The 25,149-nt window shown below is 35.5% G+C and overlaps 1 protein-coding gene across 4 annotated transcripts; it reads left to right on the top strand.

Annotated features, from left to right (window-relative positions):
* The first annotated feature begins 13,531 nt into the window (after positions 1-13,531).
* Positions 13,532-23,679, top strand: LOC104890663 (inactive glucose-6-phosphate 1-dehydrogenase 4, chloroplastic). 4 transcript variants are annotated; one of them, XM_010676236.3, is made up of 12 exons: positions 13,532-13,948; positions 15,338-15,581; positions 15,814-16,052; positions 16,566-16,660; positions 20,659-20,773; positions 20,916-21,121; positions 21,196-21,304; positions 21,393-21,433; positions 21,514-21,634; positions 21,710-21,912; positions 22,577-22,777; positions 23,197-23,679. In XM_010676236.3, exons 1-12 carry the CDS (start codon positions 13,868-13,870, stop codon positions 23,429-23,431), a joined length of 1,890 nt encoding a protein of 629 aa, XP_010674538.1. In that variant the 5' UTR covers positions 13,532-13,867; the 3' UTR covers positions 23,432-23,679. The 4 variants fall into 4 exon arrangements, with proteins under 4 accessions (XP_010674538.1, XP_048497737.1, XP_048497736.1 ...); XM_048641780.2 differs by lacking the exon at positions 15,338-15,581 and having other exon boundaries at positions 13,535-13,948; XM_048641779.2 differs by lacking the exon at positions 13,532-13,948 and having other exon boundaries at positions 15,438-15,677.
* Positions 23,680-25,149: the final 1,470 nt, after the last annotated feature.

The raw sequence follows: 25,149 nt of genomic DNA, 5'->3' as shown, positions 1-25,149 counted from the left end.
GCTTTATCTATCCATATAATTTTGAAAACGACGTTATATTTATATACATGTATATATGTATATGTTACTTTTTGTTCTATTATTTTGAAAAGAAGAGAGAAAGTTTAACAGTTTTTGTGCATGTTATTCGTAAAGTCAAATTGATAGTGTAGTCCAACTCTGAGGTGGTTTTACTTGGCATAAAGTAGGGTTTACCAATTGGCTGAGCTAAGAGTCTCTTTCATTGTCTATTTGTCAATATAAGTAACCGATCTCTAGGTCACATATTACTATATTAGCATAGGATGCATACAACACTCTTTTACATATATTTGGCCATGCATTTATATAGCCACTAGCCACCATTTGATAGTTTGGTAAGTAATTTGCTTGTAGGAGTCTCTAGAAGTTAATGAATCATGATTCAATTTGGCAACCACAATTGTCAACATATGCGTTACGTCTTGCTCTTTTATGCTTTTTGTATATAGTCTTTAATGCTTTAACTATTATTTTTGGTTCAGGTTAGTTATAATTATCATATATATTATTATTGTAAGTACCATTGATTTTATTAGTTTTTCGTAATTTTTTGTTTAATGCAAAATTGAAAAATAGACGTTATGACATGATAAAGATAAAAATAACAATGTCAATACAATAGAGGTAAGAGAATGTTATTACATTAATGAAAGTGTTAGAGATCGAAAAATCTTGTCTATGTCTTTATAGTTACATATAATTATAAGATTTTATTATGTTTTACTTTGATACATTAAAAGTGTAGATTGGTGGTTAAACTCTCACATTTCATTTTAACATGGTTATTTGGGCTCACGTGAGAACATGGTTATATGAGAATACCTAGTTATATGAGGCCTTGGATCACTCTGATCTAACGGTCGCAATTTATCGTACTAATCCAAAAAGAATTATCGTACTTCCTTCACCTACCTGCAGTAGCTCGACCTACTGTACAAACCAACAATTTCATCCTCCATTATCAAAGCTCAAACAAGATTCAAAAATAGCGATCTCGTCCTCAATTGAAGCTATAGCAAGAATCAAGATTCAAAGTTCTCTAAAAGCTCGAGGAAGATTCAAAGTTGTGATTTTTTCTGATTTTTCAAGCTCTATTTTTTAGTTGTTTTTCGAATGTTGGGGTTTTGTTATCATAACTTTGATGTTGTTACTGTGAAATTAAGCTATGAAAAATGTGATTCTCAGTTTCCTTGTTTGTTTTACTTGTTCCATACTATTTTTCTTCGATCTTGATCTTTAATTTGTAAGGTAAAACTTCCATATGTTTTAGGTAATATATATATGGCATTTAGGTGTTTTGATTTGTATTTGTAATTGGTGATGTACTTTAAAGCAGTTAGTGATGCACTTTTAAGCCACTGGTGATGTATTTTTAAGCCACCATTAGTTATATCAGTTGATAACTTGTGATAATTATGATAATGTAAATACATATTATTGATAATACCTTGGTTCTAATGTTTGAGTAGATTTAAAATTCAATTTTTTTCAAAATTATTTCTCACTGATAAACTCAAAATGTTCCATATTTGGAATTAGATGAATGATAGAAGTAGCTAGAATTGATTTGGACTAGTAGAAGGATTTTTTTTACAAGAAGCTCAATTGAATTATAGAAATAAAACTCGTCTAATTCTAGATGATTCAGTGGGATCTCTCAAGCTAAGTAAAGTAAAAATAGGATAAAGCTTTACAAGTTTGCTAGTCACTTCCTTTCTAAAAATTGATGTTGATTCGACAAGCTAAATGTATGAATAACTCGTTCATCCCATCTCGAGCTCTATGATTCGAGTGGTATCTATCATTTATGTTTGGTACTGGGTGTGAGAACATATGTCGCAAATAAGTACATGCACCCAAGTGCATGTAAAGCATGGTGCACCCTTTTCTAAACTACGTCGTTTTATCATTTTTAGAGTCTATAATTTTAAAAAATTGTTGTTATTTGCTTCCTGAAATTTTGCAACTAAAGGTTCCTTTTTCAAATTTAAATTTAAAAGGTATATGTTCTTTTACCTTAAGTATAGATGCTCATTTACTATATGTTCTTTTCATTATAACCTTTTTTCTTTTATAAATATAAATTTACAAGTTCTTCAATTTACTATATGTTTTTTAATTTGTTGAAAAAAGTTTGTGTTGTTTTATATAAATGGTATGTTCTTTTTGGGTGCACAATGAGCATTGTGCACCCTAGTGCATAATCCACGCTTTGAACATATGTGGACGTCTAAGCAAATTGCTTCAAAAGTGCTGCTTTGTTTCTATTATTTTTCTTTTCGTCCTTAAGAAATTTAGATGGAATGTGATCCTCCTTTTTTTGAAGAATTCGGCTATGCCTACTAATATACTTTAAGTGACGGGAATAACTTAAATCGGTGTATACTTAACTAGTTCAAACCTGCTGCCAGTAGTTAATTAGACTTAGAATCTCCAAGATATATAATTTTTCTATGAGCTAACTGTTGGTGCTTTGTAACCTCACATTTGGTTTCTTTGGTGCACAAATACTCCTTATGATATAGTAACACAATATAGAATTTACATGAGTACAGACTAGCTATATTTGCACAAGAATTAGCTAAAACTCCCTAGTTTTTTTTTTCAAATTAACAAGTGAACCTTCCTAAGCATTGTCATTTCAAATATCTAATGGAATTTCTTATATGTATGATCCATTATCATTTTTCTTATATGTATAGATGTACATTTTAAAATTTATTTTGCGCTCCATTGTAACTATTGTTGCATATGTTTTTGATTATAGATCTAAAATTTATAATTAGTGATGTACTTTTAAGTCATTTTTAATGTACTTTTAAGTCATTAGTGATGTACTTCTAAGTCATTGATGATGTACTTTTAAGCCATTGTTGATGTACTTTTAAAAAACAAAGAAAAATGGTGTTTGGTTTGACATGGTACAATTGTACAACACTATTCAAAGATCATTTTTTTATTGCTGATTACAAATCAGAGTTGCAAATGGGTATGGAATCACATTACAAGTTGTTCTCAGGAACACGAATGTTGTTGGATTTGGTTGCATGAGACTTGTATACATCATGCACTCAAGTTCGATGCGATGATGATGGATATCATGTATACTTTATTGCATTGGTCTGTTTCAGGGACAAGAAATGGAATACGTAGATTTTTTTCTCCTTAGGAGTAATGTTTGGTTAGCTATGTGTATTGATTTATTTTTAATCTGATTTGGCTCTTTGTTTCGTGAATCGTAGACAATAGTGTATAGTATATATTTTTAATCTAATTTGGCTCTTTATTTTCCATGAATTGTGGACAATAGTATATAGTATACATGGATGGAAATATTGATGAGAACATTGAATATCTCATTAAAGTAGAGTACATGAAATGACGGGCTGTGTGATGCAGTGAGTTGCTCGAAATTGGAAGCATTTTAGCAAAGAGTTACTACATACTATCACAACAAGATATTGCTATACTCGTCACACTTCAAGATACTAAGGAGAAAGCAAAGAGTATAAGTCAAACTGTAATATTATTAATACAAAATTCTTTCTTGCTTACATAATAAAATTTCAGTTTTTAACATTTTTAAACTCAAATCTATATTAATAGCAAAATAACAAAGACCATTACACTAACCACAACACAATATATCCATACTGATAGTTGCTTAAATGAGCAGTGATCGTGGACATCTTATGTACAACAAGTGACATTTTCTAACTTCGAAAAGGCATAACTGTTTGACTAGAAGTCTCCTCGGAGCGTACCATCTATCGTTAGAAAGATATTCAAGTCTAGTTCTAAATCTGTTGGAATTACTCGATTATAATATTCACGTCAAAAGTTATTATCAGAGGAGTAGACACAACTCTTTTTCACATTTCTTCTAATGATTTTCCGCTTCATTTTCACTCAAACTCGTACTATAAAATATCCATGATGATCATTATGCATTTAGCTTTCGTCCAAGTGCTCATAATACTCAAGCTTAGCTAATTTTACTCCAAATATGTTCTCATTATCTGAAATTCATAAAAAATTAAGAAAATATACCAAATAGGAGTAGAATAACATAAGTTAAGAATATAATGCAATAATGAATCTAAATATGAAACTAAATGCTCTAAAATGTAACCTAAATGCACCTAAAAACTATATACATATACATATATGTATGTATGTATGTATATATATATATATATATATAATATATATATATATATTATATATATATATATATATATATATATATATGTATACATATATATATATATATGTATATGTATATATATTATAATATATATATATATATACATATATACATATATATATATATACATATATATATATATGACTTATCAAACTTGCCCAATCTAAACCATGGATTGTCCTCAAGCAATAAGACATAGACACGGAAAAGTAAGACAACCTACAATATAGAACTATAACAGGGCTAAACACTCAATTGAAAACAAGAGAGATATAATCACTACACAAACCAAGCATCAAACAAACTCGAACAAAACTGCATAGCATGTCATGTATCGTAATCGACTCTCCAATCATACCACATATCATCTCTCCCAAACTGGATTTAACCAAACATGACAATACCTCACTATATATAGTTATGTGGACTCAAATCTCTCATGTGTTTAAGGGTTAGATAATGTTTCTCAACCTAAATATGTCGACTCATATGATACTCTTTAACTTTGACTTTTTGACTCACTTAATACTCAACAATACAATACATAATGATCAAGAGGACTTTTAAGGATTGTAATGGGGTTGAGGTTAAAGGTATGGAAAATAATTTGAGGATTCTGGTAAAAAAACCAATATGGGGGAGCATCATATAACTGAAAACATGATCATGAAAGGTCATAACAACTCCATGCAACAACCAACAATTTCCAAATATAATAAACAACACTTTTCACTCAAGAAATTCAATCATAACCCTTTTTATTTCACTTTATTCACAACTCTTTTTCACTTCTTTTTTCATTTCATTTTTCATTTTTTTTTTGGTTTCTCTTTTGGAACTTCCATTTTCAATTTCCAAGCTCACTAAACATATTTTTTCATCCATTTAAACCACAACTAGAGCATTTCAATTTAATACAAAGCGAACCAAAACAAATACTTGCTCCCCCAAGCTAGACTTGGGACAAGAATCAAATGAGGCCAAAGGCTTGTAATGTAGGTTTTAGTTAAACACAGTCAAAAAGGTTCAATGGGGATAGAGAAAGGATAATATGAAAAAGAAAATAACTCTGGAGCTAAGATCATGAAATGAAACGCCTCAATCATATCAAAATGCATGCACTATCAAATATCAAGGGGTGCCAAGTCAAAGTCAAGATCAATGCAACAACGATGAACTAATCACACATGAAAAAAAATAGAACTGACACAGATACATCAGTTTTATCAGGCACAAAAGCTCAATTGGGTTAGGTGTCTGCACAGTAACGTTAAATCGAGCCAGAGAGAGATTAATCAATCTTAATTACCACAAACAATCAGTTGTGAAACAATCGTTCTATGAACCGTGCAAAGCTCTCTCTCTATATATATCAACTTTTTCTAATGGATAGGAATAATTACATCTACCATAGGAGATTCTAATATTGACAAATTTTCATTTTTTGTTTTTGCTTGTCTTTAATCTTGTCTTCGATTTCTTTTGGTTCTTATCTTCTACTTCTCTTACAAATATTCTCATTACTTGAAAATTGAGTCTTCATCTAAGTTCTAACTATTAATACTAACAAAATTCATAAAATCCATAAACTTTTGTCAAGAACTATTTGAAAAGTGACGTGATTTTTCTAAAATATATATAGTGATGGAAGAGTCCCCACAAAAATTTGATAGAGTAATTTATAAAACAATGAACTAATGACAATTTACTAGGGGTGACAATTAGGTCGAGTCAGATTCAGGTCGACATGGCTTCTATTTTACGTCAATTACCCTTAACCCAAACCTAGCATGATTTTGATTTCAGGTCAAAAACCATAACCTGAACACCGTCAGTCAGGTTTCAGTCAACCAACCAATATGATATGATTTTATATTTTATAATTACAATAATTATACATTATATACTCAAAGCATTGCAAATCCTAACTTCCTTGAAAAAAAAGGAATTATCTCTATATGGAAAGCTTTCCCTTGAAAAAAAGGAATTCTCTCTCTACCTTGGCCATTGAAAAACCTACTGCTCCTTCCGGTCCCTGCTCCATTGCGGCGGCCTTAATCCTTTGTCCATGGATGAGGATTTATTAGATTCTGTTTCAAAACTTCATATTGTTGACGAAGAGGACAAAGTTTTCGAACTTTATGCCATACATTCAACATAATCAAACCCGGTTTTGTTACTTGTTATAGGACGATTATTAACTGAACGGTCTTATAATGTTGAAGTTTTTAAGAGCACCATTAACGCTGTCTGGGCTCCTGTCCATGGTCTTGTGATTAGGGTTTTAAGCCCCAATTTGTATGCCTTCCAGTTTTTTCACTGGAGAGATATGATGAAAGTGCTCGAAGGAAGGCCTTGGTGTTTCCACAACATGCTGGTACTATTGAAGGAAGGGGATGGTGATGAACAACCTGGTCAAGTAACATTCCCCTTTCTAGGTGCGAATAGAAAATCTTCCCTTTAATTGTAGAACAAATGAAATAGTTAAAGTTTAATTGGTAATATGAGAGATATTTTAGAGATTGAAGAAGATGTCTTGGGTTTTGGCAAGTATATATGTATGAAGGTTATGATTGATATTACAAAACCCTTACGGTGCTACTGTAAGATCAAAGACAAAAGAAGGAGGGACATTCAAGTAGACTTTGCATATGAAAGACTTCCTTTTTTGTTTTGCTTGTGGTCTGATGGGGCATTCAGAAAAGATTGACATACTGTAGTATAGGAGGACAAAATGGAAGACTTTGCTGGAGTTTGGATCTAAAAACCACGCCTCACAAAGGAAGATCGAAAGAAATAGAGGAAGAGATTAAATTCAGGTATGCTAAGAAAATCATTTTTAAAACTTGAAACTGATTTTTCTCGAGTAGAATCAGGACCTTTCCTTGGGAATGGAGTCAGTAATGCTAAGCCCAAAGAGAGTGAATCTGCGAAGGAGGTTTTGGTTGGCAATAATGAAGTTGAATTTGGAATTACATTTAATGCTCCTTTATTGGTGGCTGGTGTGGAACCCACTGACGCTACTCTTTCTATTTCACTCCCTCATCATGTGGGAAACGTGGACCCCGCCTCCACTCATGAAGCTGCTTTTGTTTTTTCAAGTAATGAAGTAAATCAGTGGTTAAAGCAAAGTCATGGAAAAGAATGGCTCGTGCGAGTATGGAGGAAAAATGGGACTTTATGCTTATGGAGATGACCCTACTATGGGGGCCCAAAAAAGATCTTTTGATTGTGGTGAGATGGATCATGGTACTGGGGATAGTGCAATGAAGCGTTCAAAGCAAAACAACTATTCAAGAATCTGTGTCCACATATTCTGCGATGGTTGGAAATGACCAACCCCGCCTCTCATTATGATTAATCTATGCTGGAATTGTCGAGGGATGGTAAACCCTCAATCAGTTCGTCAGCTCCATCATTGGAGCACAACTCATGCCCCCGACATTCTTTTCTTGTTGAGAACCATGATAAAAAAAAATGAGGTTGAAGGTTTAAAAGATCGCTTAGGTTTTCATAATGCTTTTGGTGTAGCTAGCATTGGAAGGACATGTGGTCTCTGTATTTACTGGAATGATAACATCTCTTTTTCTCTTGTTTCTTTTTCTCAACACCACATTTTTGGCGATGTGGATGATGATGGGAAGCGTTGGAGATTTATGGGATTTATGGTTGGGCTCAAGAAGAAGAAAATCACATAACTTGGACTTTTATTAGGCACCTTTGTGATGACACTTCTCTTCCTATTCTTAGGGAGGAGATTTTAATGAGATACTTGCTTATGCTGAAAAGTAAGGTGGTGTGGACCGTGTTAGTAGGGAAATGGAAAACTTTTGGACCACAATTGATGATTTGGGGATCCGGGACCTTGGCTATGTAGGCTCGAAATATACTTGGGAGAGGGGAAAGACTCCTTCAACTTGTATCCGGGAAAGGCTTCACTGATATCTGAGAACATCTACTTAGCTTGACTTGTATCCCCACTTTATTGTTGTGCACCTCATGCGTTATAAGTCTGATCATGTATCCATTATCACTCGTCTCAAGAAGCACATCAGACCCCATAGGAATAAGAGGGATTTCCGGTTCGAAACCAGGTGGCTCCTTGATGAGCATTGCGAGGCTGTTGTGCGGCAAGCCTGGGAAGAGTCTGTTGGGCATATTTTCTCGAACCGCTTGGAAGGCATGGCCCATAGTTTGATGGGCTAGAGCAAGGTGTATTTTCACAAACTTAATGATGAGATTTCGAAGGTGGAAAAGGCGTTGGCAGCAGCACATCATCAGCCTATCTCAGATGCCTCGTGTAAGGAGTGCAGTGATCTTGAACAACAGTTAGATGATCTTCATGAAAAATACGAGGCTTACCGGTATGTACGAACCCGTGTCGGTGAAGGATGGTGACAGAAACACCCAATACTTTCATCACAAAGCATCTCAAAGACAGAAACATAATTATGTTGCGGGTTTGTTTGATTCTCGGGGTGGTTGGTGTAGTGAGGAAGATGATATTGAGAGCATTTTCGATGCATATTTTATCTCCATTTTTGAAACTTCCCACCCTTCTGATTCGGCTATGCAGCAAGTTCTTTAAGACGTCCTTCCTGTTATTTCAGCCGAATGTAATCAAGCTATATTGAAGCCTTTCACACTAGTAGAATAAATGCTATTTGTTGCGGTTAAAAAGTGCCATGTTGCTGCGATTTTGGGCGCGCAACAATTAAGGGCGCAGCAATATGTAATAACTATATTGCTGCGGTTTTAAACCGCAGCAATATATCAACATATTGCTGCGGTTCCTAGCATAAACCGCAGCAATATGTATTTTTTAATATTAAAAAAGTGCACATATTGCTGCGGTTTTGGGCTAAACCCGCAGCAATCAGTGCACTTTTTCAAAAAAAAAAAAAAAAATTTAAAATTAAAATCTTCAATGTTTAAAGTACTTAAAATGCAATAAAAATTAAAGATAACTACAACATCAAATCTATCAACCACCAAAATAATATTTAGAAAAATAATAACATAAACATGACCCAAATCAATGTTCATTCAACAAAACTCATATTTTAACCAGACCAGAAGATGTATTTAACAACAATAACATTTAAATTCATTAAACATCAACCACATAATCCTAAACATCATATGAAACTGTTATAAAAAGACCAAAATTAAGAAACTAAAAAATACAAAATTAAGAAACTGTTATAAAAAGACCAAGAAACTTAAAAATATGAAAATCGAAAAAAAAATCCGACAAAACTACATCAAAGTAACACTAAAAAACTTATAACACTAAGAAACTGTAATTAAACAAAACCAAAAAAAAACCAAAAAAATATATAACAAAAAGAAAATCTGAAAAAGCTGTAACACTAAAAATCAGTAATTACAAAACTACTAATACAGAAAAATATACAAAAAAAGGATGAGATTAGCAACGAATGAACGCCGACGAAGGAACGACGAAGGAGGAGATTAGCAAGCGACGAACGCCGACGAAGGAGCGACGAGGGCCGACGAAGGAGAGACGACGGAGCGACGAGGGACGACGAAAGAGAGACGAAGGACTGTATGCTGGCGAAGGACGGCCGGCGAACAAAAAACTTACGGTGTTCACTGATGAGACTCGCCGGATATCAAAGAAAAAACAAGGCTCGCTGGAGAATCGAAGCAGGAACAAGAAAACGACCACCAAACGCACCAAACGCACCACAAGAAAACGCACCAAAGTCGGAAAATCGAATCAGGAACAAGAAAACGAAAAAGAAATGCGATGAACGCACCAAATGCGTTGAGGAGAGAGAGAGGAGATAGAGGAGAGAGAGAGTGACGTGAGCGTAATATTTTTTTTAATTGATGAGGAGGAAATGAATGGGAGAGAGAAGAGAGAGAGTGGGGAAGAGAAGGTATAAAAAACGGCTGGTTGGGAGGAGTTGTTAAAAGGAAGTAGAATAAACCCTAATTGGGCGTGCTAGTTATTGTAAAACACCATATTGCTGCGGTTTTTATTAGGAACCGCAACAATATATTAAAAAAATATTTTTTTAATATATTGCTGCGGTCCTACGTGGAAACCGCAGCAATATTTTCTGTTCAGGGCCCCACAATTTTTTTTAAAAAGTGTCCGTTAAACAATATTGCTGCGGTTTTGAGCGGGAACCGCAGCAATATTGTCAATTTCTATTTTTTCTTTTCTTTTTGCGTGTTATATTGCTGCGTATAGGTAACACCGCAGCAATATCACCGCAGAAAATAGCATTTATTCTACTAGTGTCACCAAAGATGATTAGCTGCTCTCCAGCAAATACACCCCTGGAGAGCTCCTGGGCCGGATGGTGTACATGCTATTTTTTATCAACGTTTCTGGCATGTTATTGGTGATGATGTTACTGCTTTTGTTAGTAATATTCTTCATGGTGATGTTTTACCTGGTTGTATCAGAAAAACTAATATTGCTTTCCCGAAAGTCAAAGATCCAACTCAGGCTGCTGAATTTCACCATATAACACTATGTAATGTTCTCTATAAACTAGTGTCCAAAGCTATTGTGATACGCTTAAAAACTTTGCTTCCTGGCATAGTTTATGAGAATCAAAGTGCTTTTGTGTTGGGTCGTCTAATCACTGATAATGCTTTTACTGCTATGGAAGTTTTTCATTCTATGAAATACCGCCAGAGGAGTCATCGGGGTACTATTGCTATTGAACTTGATATAAGCAAGGCATATGACAGAGTGGAGTGGGGTTTTCTAAGGAAGTTGTTGCTTACCATGGGCTTTGATGGATGTTGGGTGAATCTGATTATGAATTGTGTTTCTTATGTTTCTTACTCCTTCATCATCAATGGAGGTGTATGTGCTTTATTCATGCTCGGGGACTTCATCAGGGAGATCCTCTCTCCCCGTATCTTTTTATTCTGATTGCTGATGCTTTCTCTAAAATGATACAAAATAAAGCGCAGGATAAGAAGATACATGGTGCTAAGACGAGTTGTAGTGGGCCTGAAATCTCTCACCTTCTTTTTGCTGATGACAGTTTACTGCTTACTAGAGCCACCCGTCAGGAATGCATTATAATAGTTGATATTCTCAACCAATATGAAGTAGCATCTCAGCAGAAAATTAATTATGACAAGTCGGAGGTCTCTTTTAGCAAAGGTGTTACTGTTGAGCAATGGGAAGTTTTGAGGGGTATTTTGAACATGCGACAAGTTGACAAGCACGAAAAGTACCTTGGTATCCCTTCTATTGCAGGAAGATCAAAGAAAGCCATTTTTGATGCTATCCTGGATAGAATTTGGAAGAAACTCTAAAGATGGAAGGAGAAATTACTATTTAGAGCTGGAAAGGAAGTTCTTCCCAAAGCTATTACTCAAGCAATACCAACCTACTTAATGGGAGGTTACAATTCCCTGCTATGATCATCCAAAAGATACATTCAGCTATGATGAGATTTTGGTGGGGAAGTAGTGTCACTAGTCGGAAAGTTCATTGGAAGAATTTGGACTCTATGTGCTCTCTTAAGTGTCTTGGAGGTATGGGGTTTAAGGAACTTGCAGTTTTCAATGATGCATTACTTGGGCGTCAAGCTTGGAGGTTAATTCGTGCGCCCAACTCTCTCTTAGGGCGTGATATGAGGGCGAAATACTCAGAAAAAGGTGTAGATTATTATTATGGTGTTGTTTTGTAAAAATATAGTAGATTAGAAGAGATCTGAGTTTGTTTTATAAGTGGTAGAGAGAAATAAGAGAACTAAAGTCTCAGAGATGAAGACAAGAGAGAGAAAGAGACGTTAGAGTAGAGTGAGATTAATGAAGAAATGAGTATTTATTGAAGGGCTGGGTATGGGTATTTATGTCATTTCATTCATTTTTTTTAAAACCTATTTAAGGTATGTTTCATTTATTTTGGAACAGTAAAAAAAGAAAATCGTTTCATTTAAATCAGAACAGAGGAAATATGAAAGTTACGCCCAAAAGCTATTTTGCCAAATGCAAAAATAATTTTTCAAAAACTAAAATGTGAAAGTATTGGGTCAGACCGTCTGACCAATACTTACTGTCAGACGGGCTGACCCCAATACTTACTGTATCTACCTATATATAACAAAAGAATCCAGCACATTTCTGCGTGCATATTGCATACCGCCCCTTCCTGTACCAAACTTTGCAAGGAGCATTGCTTCTCGTTCAAACTTCCAAAAAAAATTGCTTCTCCGTCTTCAATCTCCGCATGGAAAAGCATTCCTACACTGATTCAATCAAAGGGAGGAGCATCACTACTCTGCCTTCACATGTTTGTAGCTGCAATAGCCTGCAAATGCTTGCGCATCAACGCAAACACAACAACTTTGCTCTTATTCGGCCTAGAATATTCTTCATAATGTAAGGCTTTGAATGAACATAACAAAACCAGCTGAAATGCGTTATATTCAACAAACACAAATGGAGATTAATTTCTGCGTTATGGGCGCACCAGTCCCACCACTTCCAACCATCTGAGGCTGACCAAAACTTCATTTCCCTGCAAAAGGTACCCGAAAAGAGCACCTGGTGTTCTACAATGATTCGGGCAATCAGCTAAGAGGAATGAAGAAGAAGGAGAAAGTGAGAGTCTGAGAGAAAGCAGGGGTTAGTGTATTGTTTTCTTTTCAGTTGGACTTTGTTTCAGTTGGACTTTGTTTCCTTTCAGTTGGACTTTGTTTTCTTTCAGTTGGACTTTGTTTTGTTTCAGTTGGACTTTGTTTTGTTTCAGTTGGACTTTGTTTCGTAATATGTATACCAACTGAAACAAAAAATGGACCAACTGAAACAAAAAATGGACCAACTGAAAGAAATAATGGGCCAACTGAAAGAAATAATGGACTAACTGACAAAAAAATGAAGACTACCTGAAAAAAAATGAAAACTACCTGAAAAAAATTAAGACTAACTGAAAAAAAATTGGAACCACCTGAAAGTCGTCCGACCAAAGATTATGGTCGGACGAGTCCGACACAATACGTTCTCAACTAAAATTTACCTAAAAGCTACCTCAAAAAATTGCGCCAAATATACTTTAGTTCATGTAATCCATGTACAATGAAAAAAATTAGAAGTTGTATAGTATAAGTTTTGATCCTATGACCTCAAGTTCATGTACTAAAGTTTTAACCACTAGACCAAGTTGTATTTAGTGATATCATATCAAAGTACAATATTAATAAATGAAAATTTTCTTACGCGGGGCATAGCCCGGGCCTAATAACTAGTTTATATTATCAAATCTCGTTTCGTTCATAGACGAGGTCGAATGAAATTTCAGTTCCAAGTTCCAACCGAATTCATTCACGGGATGATATCTTCTATTAGTATCGTATGTATCCATAAAATTCAGGACAAACTATAACACAGTTGTTAAAATCGCAGAAGAAGCGGTTACGACTTATGAGTTATGACTTGCAGATTTAGCTATACGACACTTGTAACACTGGTAAAGAGACACTAGAGCACAGTGTGCAAAAATTCAAGCTTTTGCTCGAACTTCTATTACGCACTTCACAGAATTTTCTTCCCAACTTCCAACAAAATCATCGTTAGAATTTCTAAAAATTTATTTCATTACTTGGGTTTCATTAAAATCTTATTATAAACAATACCCAGATGTCACTTTCGACGCTTTCTTCCTCTATTCACTTCCAACAACTTTCCAGACGACCTCTCATCACATCTCGGACCTCTCTGGTTAGTCTTTTATTTCTGGGATTTTGATTTTATTTCACAAAAATCTTTTTTTTTTTTCTGGGTTTTTGAAGACATTTATTAGGTGATTGTGGTTGAATACTTGAATTTGACATTTTTTTTTTCTGATATGGGTTTTTGGTATACACTTTTCGGTCTCAATCATTAGCTTGGAGTCTTTGCTGGATGATTGTTTGATTAAGTCTGTTAATGATTGTTTAATTAAATATTAGTATTATGTTAATCAACTTGATGTACTTATGTTTTGTGGACTTTGATTGCAAGACTATAAGATAGGATCATTTTGCAAGAAATTTCAAATCATTTGGTGAATGTGATGGTTTGGAAGTAATAATATAATCATTACTATTTCAAAGTCTCTTGCTGAAAGGTAGTATAGAAATTGTGGAGGGTTATGAGGTGGTTTAGTTGGAATAGTATAAAAGTTAATGTAATTGACTAAATCTGTTAGTCTGCTGAAGTATCTTCCATGAATCTTGGTTTGATTTTGATAGACTAATCTTTTTGAGCATTTTAAAGGTGATTTTGATTTGCACGACTGTTTCTATTTTGGTGTGCCAGAATGTTCTTCAACATGTGGGGGGGAAGTCCTTGTGAGATTGAGAATTAAGTATTTGAAAGTTATTTGAACTAAGGCTTATGTTTGGTCTTTGATATACTATATACCAGCAATTTTGTGATTTGTGAATAATATTGACTTCAGAAATCAAGATGATTAGATGGAAGGAAAGTAATTTATTATTACAGGTTGGAGCTTGAGTAATCGAGCTGTAATGATGTCTTTATTTCGGAGTCGTCTTGAGTATGGATAATTTGTGGAGAGTTTAACTGTAGTTTATGGTTAGATAATGAGGTCCCATATGTTGCTTCTATATACGAAGGCAATTATAGAGGGAATTCTATCATTTTCGATTATTAACAATTAACATTATCTTTGACTCACCACCAACATGTGTATATCAAATTATTATCTGTAGTGTCCTTAAGATATGTCCTTGGGTGTACTTATCTTCTCCCCCCCCCCCTTCCCAAAAGAAAAAGAAAAAGGTTTTTTTATGTTGTTAAGCATAATGTTTTAGTAATTTTGAGCTGTTCGCGACCCTCGTGTAGTTTTTACGGGATAAATTTCATGATTGGAGAAAGTAAAACTAATAATTCCCAATTGGACTCATTTTCACAATGCAAAAGTTCCAGTTAGTTTATTTTCCCAATCTAAGAGGATCATCTAATATAGATATAGCAAGGTTCAATATACCTTCATATGATTGTACATGTATATTTGAGATCTGATTTTGTAACATGCTCTTTTGTGAGTATCAATTTATCTAATATGATTGGAGACTTGTATCATCTGTTTGGTATAATATGCAGGTGGCTGGAGATCTTCTTGCCTCTCCAGCAGCTAGTCTGGTTTTATATGGGCGTGCTGGCAATTTTTGTCACAAGTTCCAAGGCTTGAAACTTTGGTTTCTTAAAAATCTTAAGATTAAATTGTGCAACAGAAAATATGGACAAGAAAACAAGCTAAAAAAATCAAAAGTTCTTGACAGCAACCGTTTGGCTGATTCTTCGAGAATAATTGCGTCTTGTGAGGATCAGGTTCAAGATGAATCAGGTGCAACTTGCTAAGAGTCTACTACTAGTTTAGCTTTCCTGGCGTAGCTTGTCAGCTTATAGAGAAGTTCCTAGGTTAATAGATGGGACAACAACAGTTAAGATCCTATGAAAATAGAAGAGGTTTTAATATAATTCTCTTGTCTTTCTTGTCCTCTGAAATTTTGTGGGAAATGAATTTTGTAGTTTGACATTTTCACGAGGTAACAACCTATAATTATAAAATTTTGCAGATCCAATCAATGAAACAAGAAATATTTCACTGCCCGAAGGAAGTTCTATAACTTCTCCAATAGTGGCTCCATTAGACGGATGTTCAAATGTGATGCAGACGCATTCCTTTGGATTTGGTCTTAAGGTGGCTGAGGTACCGTCCCTTAGTATTGCAATTATAGGAGCAACAAGTGACCTATCCAGAAGGAAGATCTTTCCAGCATTATTTGCTCTATATTACAGTGGCTTTCTTCCAGAGGTGGGACCTCTTCTACGTACATTTTTGCTTACTTTGTTGCAGTTCTTATTATCTTGTGTCATATCTGTCAATAGAACCTGAAACAACTTGTAAAGTGGTGGTGTATGAACTCATTGGTTGATCTTTATCCCCATAAATTGACAATTAAGACTTAGGATTTATATGTGCATGGTTGGTGAAGTGGAGCTTCGTTTCTGTTGCTAAAGATAAACCTTGAGCATATATGATATCTAAGATTCTGGAGTACCTAGATTCACATCACAAACATATAATATTTTATGAGACCTAACATCAGTAGTTGACCTAAGAAAATGGGAGGTGAAGGAAGGATACTTATCTATTGGGGGGCATGACATATGACGGGAAAGAACTGAAAGGATGTGCTTGGTTCATGGTTGCTGAAAAAGGAGTGTTAAGAATGCCTCTAAATTTATTGTGATAGAATTCTGTATACCTGTGTGATCTATCTTACCAAATGCAAGATTCCTCTCAGTTATTCTTTTATTGTTGCAGAATGTCCGAATATTTGGGTATTCCCAAGAAAATATGACAGATGGAGATTTGAGATCATTGATAGCTTCAACTTTGACATGCCGTGTTGATCATCAGTATGACCATTTTATTGGAATTTGCTTAGTTTAGCTTATAGTTCTTGTATTTGTTTGTAGCCCAATGATAAACAACTCTTTACGTACATACTGCAAAGCATTACTTCCCGTATAGAGCATTACTTCCCATATAGCATTACTGATGCCTCTGGCATTGTTAAGGGGTAAGATCTTAGGACCAGATAGAGCAAGCAGAAATAATGTGTCTACTTATCCTGATGATATTTCCTCATGGTTAGAGGCTTCAGAGAGCCTTAAAAACATAATCTGCTTAAGAGGTTTTGTGAAGTAGATAAGATAGCTCTTGCAGCTGTCTTGGAGGCAAGAGTTAGATATCTTACGTTTGTTGAGGTAATTAGAATTTAAGAAGCTTAGTGATTGTCGGCATTTTGCCAGCAATGCTAGGATAACTGTACTTTCTATGAATTATTGAATGTGGGTGGGTTGGAAGCATTAAATGGTTTCTGAATTTTCTATTCATCCACTGTAAAATAGAATTGTGGTGGGTAGTTTCCTGTTTTAGTTTCGCAACAACTTATGATTTTAGTCACATTGTCACCCAGCCATGACAGAATACCTCACATAGCTGTGTCAATCCGACATGTCACCACGTGGTTATGAGGTCGGTCAATCATTTTTTCTACGTCGAACTAGGTTGCCTACATGAGTCTGAAATCAAGGAGAAGAAAGGGAAGGAGAAAAAAAAAAGGGAGAGATCTGACTTGGGTGGTGATAAATGGCTAGCGAGGAAGACATCACACAATAGTGTCTTCATCCGTGGCGCTCTGATTCACAGTGAGGGAGGCAGATGGCCGCCTAGCTTCTTCAGTCTGCAAGTGATGTTGCTTAATCTCTCTTCCTCTTTTTTTTTTGTTTGATTTGATTTCTGGCTTAGCGGCAACAGCCTTTGAAAACAGAGACTTCTGGAAATAGGTCGAATTCTTATCTGGTCGGAAGAGGAACGAACCGCCCCCTGTCGTTGCTTTTCCTCTCGTATCTCATGATGTGACAGCGGCTATTTTGTTTCTATCTTGTCATGTTTGTTGGCCTTTTCTGATCACTGTTGTTTGTGACCAAGGCATTATGCTTGTGTATGTAGCTTGCCTTTGGATAAAGGCCCAATAAAGGCCCAAAATAATGTATCCATTTTGGCCTTTGTCTATCGATGTTGAAGATCTGTTCATCATGCCTATATAAATGTGTGTGTGGAAGGTTTCGGTACAAAGAATCCTTCAGTAGAAAGTAAGAAGTAATCTCAATCCTACGCTTAAAACATATGGGGCCCGCATTGTTGTGTGTCTGACATGGGTACTTTTAAGATAAATAGAAGAGTCACAGTGACACAGCTTATAAGATGCTCATTTACTTATGCAACAAGGTTCAATGAGAAATTCCTAAATCCTTTCACGGATGAACTAATGATGTATGTTTCTCCTGGGGTACGAATTGGGCAAAGCTCAGACTCAATTGCTCATGTAGAAAATGCTCATTTCAGTACTTATGCATGCACATTGATATATGATGGAAAACTTCAACCCTGGGATGTGTTGATCCACTGGCGCTCATTCCTTCTTTCTTTATGTATTAAGCGTCCTTTGTACTTGACTATCTGCAACTTGCAAGGAACCCACCTGGAAGATTCCTAATCACCTATTCTAGAAGGGGTAAAAGGGGGAATTCTGAACAACAAGAATGACTCAGCAGCCTAGTACAACAGAGGGTGGCAGAGTGGCAGCATATTCTCTGTATTAGTGATTGGCACTAACTTATTGCGGCAGAAGAATGTGACGTAGGCAGAAAAAAGGTGACAGTAGTCATCAGCAGTAGCTAGTAGTATAAACAGGAGGAAGGTAAATTAAGAAAGGCATGAAAAAAGATATCTGTATTACCCCTTTGTTTTGGAGAGACCTCACCTCTCGAAAGTGAGTTAGTCTGTATTATTTGATCCTTGATCCTTAATACATTCATACCCCCTTAGCATTTCCTAATGGTTCTGAAGTGTCATTTGGATTTCTAGCACTACCAACCTTTCTTTCTCTTAAAGCATGTATACTCTCTCCAAATTTTGTATAGTCCCTGTGCCCTGAAACTTTTTGCCTTGGAAGATAGGACACTCCATCACATCCCCATATCTGACTCCATATTAAAGTCTGGGTAAAGTACCTCTGATTTGTTGGGATTGTTTAAATTAGTTGTAGCAGCATTAGAAATCATTGCCTCACATCGGAGGTTTTCAATGCAGTACTGAGGATAGGTTGAATGGTGTTGGTGTTTCTGATTACGGGACTAGAGTTTTCTTGATTGTTTGAGACAGTGGGTTGCCAAAAACTTTGGAGTGTGGGTTGGGGTTACACTTAAGATAGACAAAGCTCTAGGAAATTTGAAATGGGAGTTATCATTTTACAAATTATGCGGTGGACGTCTTTAACCATTGGTTCTTTGACCATCGTCCATTAAGTGTACAACATATTCGGGGGACGCAGGAAGATAGGAATAGTTCTTAATTTAATGGCTCAACATAAATGATTTAAAGAGGTTTAGGTACCAAAATGTTGTCTGTGTGGAGTGGGTTGAAGGCTCTGAAATGGGGCTCTAGATATGGCAAAGAAGTTGGAGGTGTTAAGAGGCAGAATTGGTTTGGCAAGAGATGATCTGGAGACGGTATCATGACATTGTCAGGTCTAAGAGTGAATCCTTCAGCTTAGGTTTCAGCACCAAGAGCAAAAGGCTTAACTGACATAACAGATTGGCTAAAAGTTGAAGCAAATATTCCCCAACTGAAATTGCAATTATATGGGAGATTCAAACTATAACCTCTTATGTACTTAAGGATAGAAAGTAGAATTTATAGCAACATAATTGTTTTCTATCTGATGATTAAGGCAATAAAAATACTGATTCTGAGGTGAAAAGTGAAGATAAGGGTTCATTTTCATAAAGTTAGAGGGGACTAGCACTGACAGTACCAATTTTTTTTTCCGTCTAAATATGAAGACAGTAATGGCTCTTAGCCTCTTACAAGATTGTTCTATCTGTTGTTATGTGGGTCACAGAAAAAGGTGAATTATGCTCTATTGATGACGGGAATAATGCTTGGGATAGATGGGTACAATGCAGAATTTCTTGGAAAGGCATGGCTAGTCATTAAGCCAGATGTGTATAAAGCTGTGCAAGAGTTCTTATCTAAGGGTAAGATGCTTGAACAGGTAGACTGTACTATCCTTATTGGTTCCTAAAAATACAAAAATACTTCAAAGGTTGGAGACTTTAGACCAATTGCACGTTGTACAGCTCTTTATGAAATAGTTTTACAGATATCAACTGGTAGAATTCCCAGAGCGATAGATGATGTGATAGATGTGTCCTAATCCGGTTTTATCCGTGGGAGAGAGATTTGTGATAAGAGTTATTATTGCTCAGGAGTAAGTAAGGGGCTATTCTAGGAAAAGCGATTTCTAGACATGTGATAATATCAATCATGTTGAGTGGAAATTAATGCATATGTTGATGAGGGATTCGAATTATTCTGTAGAGTTCATGCAATGAGTCACGGCATGTATCTCTTCTATATATTGATCATCGAATCGGCTTGAACCTTTTTCAGAGGAAGAAAGAGGGAGCTCTATAGTGTTCCTACAATGGGTCATGGCATGTATCCCTTTTGTATATTGATCAATCAAATCCGACTTAAGCCTTTTTCCAGAGAAGAAAGGCGAGAGAGGAGGAGATCCTTCATCCCGTATCTCTTTGTATTGGAAATGAAGTACTTAAGTAGATGCATGGGTGAACTTGTTACTGAGCGTTACTTTAATTGTCATCTGACTTCTGAGGCATGTAAAGTAGACTTTGTGTATGATGAGATTTTGATACGATGGGCTGGAGAAGGCAATAGCTTTGTGGAGATTTTCTGCCTAGCTGTCTTCTTTCTCCTTTCAATTCTGGATGTCAATTAGTTTCATGTAGCTGCATGCATCACCCTGTTATGGTTCATCGTGCAGGGAGAATTGTGGGAGCAAAATAGACTCTTTTCTTAGTAAGACATGCTATGTTTATGGAGGTTATGACAACCAAGAAGGAATTGTGAAGCTCAACGCAAGGATGGAGCAAATTGAGGTAAATTTCGATTCACATATTTGTTTTAGAATTGAGAATAAAAACAGATGAAACAACCTATGTGGCGACATCTCTTTAACGAACAATTAGATCTGTTTATGAAGTTGTCTGAAATTAAACTATGTAAGTTTTCTATCTTCAGGGAGAGCGTGGATCGAACCGGATCTTTTACCTGTCTGTGCCTCAAGAAGCAGTGTTGGATGTTGCATCCTGTATCGCGGATAATTCTCAAACAAAAAATGGATGGAACCGTGTAATAATTGAAAAACCCTTTGGTTTCAATGCATTGTCGTCTAACATGCTGACAGATTCTCTTCTTTTGAAATTTGAGGAGAAGCAAATATACAGGTGTTCGTTTCTTTCTGTATGTGATGGATGTTTGTAAAGTAGTTCCATGTAGCTGATTAGATGTCATTTTGCAGGATTGATCATCTTCTGGGGAGAAATCTTATAGAAAACCTTACTGTTTTAAGATTTTCTAATCTAGTTTTTGAGCCATTATGGAGCCGTAAATATGTACGCAATGTGCAGGTATTGCTGTCTACTTGTCTCTTTGTATGAGTTTTTTTTACATGCAGGAACTAGAAAACCTGATTTTTTTTGAGTAATTTTTTTGCAGGTTATTGTATCTGAAGAACTGAACTTACAGGGTCAATCAAGGCAACATAGATCCATCCTTTTATTCCAATCCATTGTTGGTCTCGTCATATCATAACTTTGTGCATTTTCTTCCTTTGCAGGTATTCTGATAATTATGGAGTCATCCGAGATATGGTTCATAGTCATGTACTCCAAATGGTTGCACTTTTAGCCATGGAAACTCCTATAAGTCTCGATGGCGAGGATATTCGAAATGAGAAGGTGTGTCACTCTTTGAGTCTGTTGTAGACCTCACATCACAATAGTGATATTCCTTACAACTAAGTATATGTGCAGGTCAAGGTTCTGAGGTCAATTGGTAAACTGCAACCTAGTGATGTCATTCTTGGACAGTATAAGGCTAGGTCCGAAGACAAATTTGATGTCTCTGTGACTTCAATGACCCCAACATTCTTTGCGGCAGCTTTGTATATCAATAATGCACGATGGGATGGTGTGCCATTTCTGATTAGAGCTGGGACAGGACTTACTGAGCACAGGTATGAACTTCTGGATTATGTTACTGGGGGTATGTATCCAAGTATCGACTCCGTTTAATCTTAAAAACATCATGAATTGCTGTCTTGTTGCTTATGAAGACAGTGAAGAGAGGCATGAGTTTCGCGTGCACGAATTGCTAATAAAAAAAGTCATTTTGGGATGATAAATTCAACTGTACTTATTAATAGTTAAGGATTATTACAAGTGTCAAAACCTCCAATTTGTGATTGGCTGGATGTATGGGGGAAATGGATGGAGGCTGAGTCACAAAATAAATAATGGAGCAAGTGGGAGGATTGCTTAAGAGATATAGCACGAAGAGGAACTTATTAGTTATTACTTATTGGTACTTATATTTGGTAACGAATGGTTCTTGATGCAGATATAGTTTAAGAAAACTTGATAATTAGTGTGCTTGAGAAACCCTGATATCTGAATAGTCTTCCAAGGCAACTTGCTAGAGTAATACACTACCATTACAAATCTTACTACAAGTTCTGTTATTTCACGATCATCTTGTACATCTACCAAATTAGAGATGGAAAGAATGACCCCTTGTTTGCTGCTAGAGGAACCCACGTAGTCATATTTCTTGCAACTGTATTAGAAAAACCGATCACATCACATAATGTATTCCTGACCTTAAGGTACTTATATTTGCAGGATGGAAATACGTATACAGTTTGATTATGTTCCAGGAAACATTTACAGGGGGCGTATGGGGCATAATATTAATCTTGCCACTAATGAGTTGATATTGCGAGATGTTCCTGACGAGGCTATCCTAATTAGAGTCAATAACAAGGTTCCTGGCCTAAGTTTGCATCTGGATGCTTCAGAATTAAATTTGCTTTACAAGGACAAGTAAGCTTATGTGTCTTAAAAACTCTTTTATATCTTACGCTACTAATTGACTCAAATATAAGTGTTGGGCCCTGGTAGGAACAACAGTTGTGTTGCGCTGTGCCAGCCATCTGAGGGGCTAGGCTCATGGCATGGCACAGACGCACAGTCCAGATGTTGGCCTACAGGCCTACCTTTAAGTTATTTTCCTGTTGATGGTTTGAGTGTGCCCGCTTGTGAGCCCTGTGCCAGTCTATAGGAACATGGCCCACAGTCCCCCAAGGGGGCCTTGTGCTGGATCATGGTGCCAGTGGACTTTTGCAAGCCCACTTGAGCTCACCATGAGCCTTACTCAGGGACTATGCCTGAACTGCTGAGCTTTTTACTTGCTGTCTCACTGGAATATGCCAAGTGTTTTAATCTGATTGCATTATCTTAAGGTACAACGTTGAAGTGCCTGATTCATATGAACATCTTATTCTGGATGTTATAGATGGAGACAACCATCTATTCATGAGAAGTGATGAGCTTGCTGCTGCATGGGATATTCTCATTCCCGTTCTCGAAGAGATCGATAAGAACGTTTGTCCGGAATTGTATGACCTAGGGGGAGAAGGTCCAGTAGGAGCATACTATCTCTGGGCAAAACATGGAGTTAGATGGGTAGAAGATTAATTACATGTTAGTTAATCCAGAAGTTAACTGAATTGTCAATGCAAGCTCTAATGAATTAGTGACCACTGATATTACTGCCTAACATACAGCAAATTACCCACGAATAATTGATAATGCATGTGGTTATAAACGACAGAAACCCAACACTGGCCAGAAATTAATGTAAACTATCTTCTTGCTTGTTGTGGTGCTGTTTTTTTTGGTTTTTTGTTTTTATAATAAATATAAAATTAGGTATATTTTTCCTTCGTTTTTTTATACATGCTAATTGCTATGTAAAGAAAATAGGGGTATAAAGAAAGTTAGAGAGAAAAAGTAGGGGACTATCACTTTTTGAATAAAAAATATTTGTTAAGGAATAAGTATGGGACTATCACTTTTTGAATAAAAAATATTTGTTAAGGAACAAGTATGGGTATTTTAAAGGAGAAGGTAGAGGACCACTAACTTTTTAGTACTTCGTATTTTAAAATTTTTAGGGTGAAAAGGGATTTATTTATGGTATATAAAATCTATTATGATATTTTCATTTAAGAAAAATGACATATATAAAAAAAAATAGAGGAAGCAAGTGAAACTCCATGCATCTCTAACAAAATAGCTCATGTTTCTTATTTTCACAAGAATTAAGGAAAACGGATCTTGTTATAGTTTGTACTTAGGCTCCGTTTGGTTGGATGTAAAACATTTTCAATGTAAAATGATTTTTCATGTAAAACATTTTACAATGAAAAATTCAAATGTAAAGCTAATTTTCCTTTGTTTGGTTCAATGTAAAAAAAGTTATGGAAAAAAGAAAAATGGAAGGAGAAGGGAGAGGATGAATAAGAGGATAGGAAAAGGTTGCTAAGTAAGAGGGAGGAAAATGTGTTTTCCCTTCATTTTGAAAGGAAAATGATTTTCCCCTAATAAAGCTCCTTCGATGGAAATCTTGTTTTACATCCCTTATTAAACCAAACAACGGAAAATGAAAGGAAAAGGAAAACTCATTTTCATGGAAAATATTTTACATCCTACCAAACGGGGTCTTAATGCCATACTTATAAGGGAAAAGTACAAGGCTTTCCTTTTTTTTAACAAAAAGAAAGAATTGTATTAATTGAAACTTTTTGGTAAAATCTGAGTCAATAAAATTAACTTAAAATTAACTTAATAAGACTACGGCAATTATAAATAATTAGAGTAGAAAGAACCAGTATTTTGACCATTAAATTAACAGAGAAAGGATGGTTGGGGTGGACTAACTACGTCTTTGAAGGGGATAAAACAGAATGTGAAATAGTACATTTAATTACAAGGTTGATTTTTGTGGAATGTCAAGAAAAAGGTTGATTTTTTTTTTTTTTTTAAAGGTAAGATGGATTTTCTTGCAAGGAGGGGGAAATTGGGTTTCCTTCTTACGAGGGGTAAGACACGATGAGAGAGTTAACAATAATTTCATTATTCAGACTTATACTTCCTCCATCTTTATTAGTTACAACATTTGAGTGTTCACGCTTAATTTTCCTTTGGGTTGTTTGCACAAGACTTTCATCCAAAGGTCCAACATTAAAATTATGCTTTCACTAAGATTATACTTTCACTGAGATTTGAACATTGATCTCGTATATTTTTTTTTTTTTTTTTTGATTAGGAAATTAAGTTAGCCCAAGAGCTAACCCCTACAAGGCTACTAGCCTGTAGGAAACACCAACACATTGGCTGGTAAGGCATGCATA

This window comes from Beta vulgaris, chromosome 4, assembly GCF_026745355.1.
Source record: "Beta vulgaris subsp. vulgaris cultivar EL10 chromosome 4, EL10.2, whole genome shotgun sequence".
In the NCBI taxonomy this organism is placed as follows: domain Eukaryota; kingdom Viridiplantae; phylum Streptophyta; class Magnoliopsida; order Caryophyllales; family Amaranthaceae; genus Beta; species Beta vulgaris.
This window is presented reverse-complemented; position numbering and strand designations above follow the sequence as displayed.

What these genes read in the sequence shown, in the direction of transcription:
- LOC104890663 (XM_010676236.3), top strand. Translation starts at nt 13,868, where the DNA reads ATGTCACTTTCGACGCTTTCTTCCTCTATTCACTTCCAACAACTTTCC. An exon ending in AATATGTACGCAATGTGCAG is followed by an intron (nt 21,305 to 21,392) that starts GTATTGCTGTCT and finishes ATTTTTTTGCAG; the next exon opens with GTTATTGTATCTGAAGAACT. An exon ending in AACTTACAGGGTCAATCAAG is followed by an intron (nt 21,434 to 21,513) that starts GCAACATAGATC and finishes CTTCCTTTGCAG; the next exon opens with GTATTCTGATAATTATGGAG.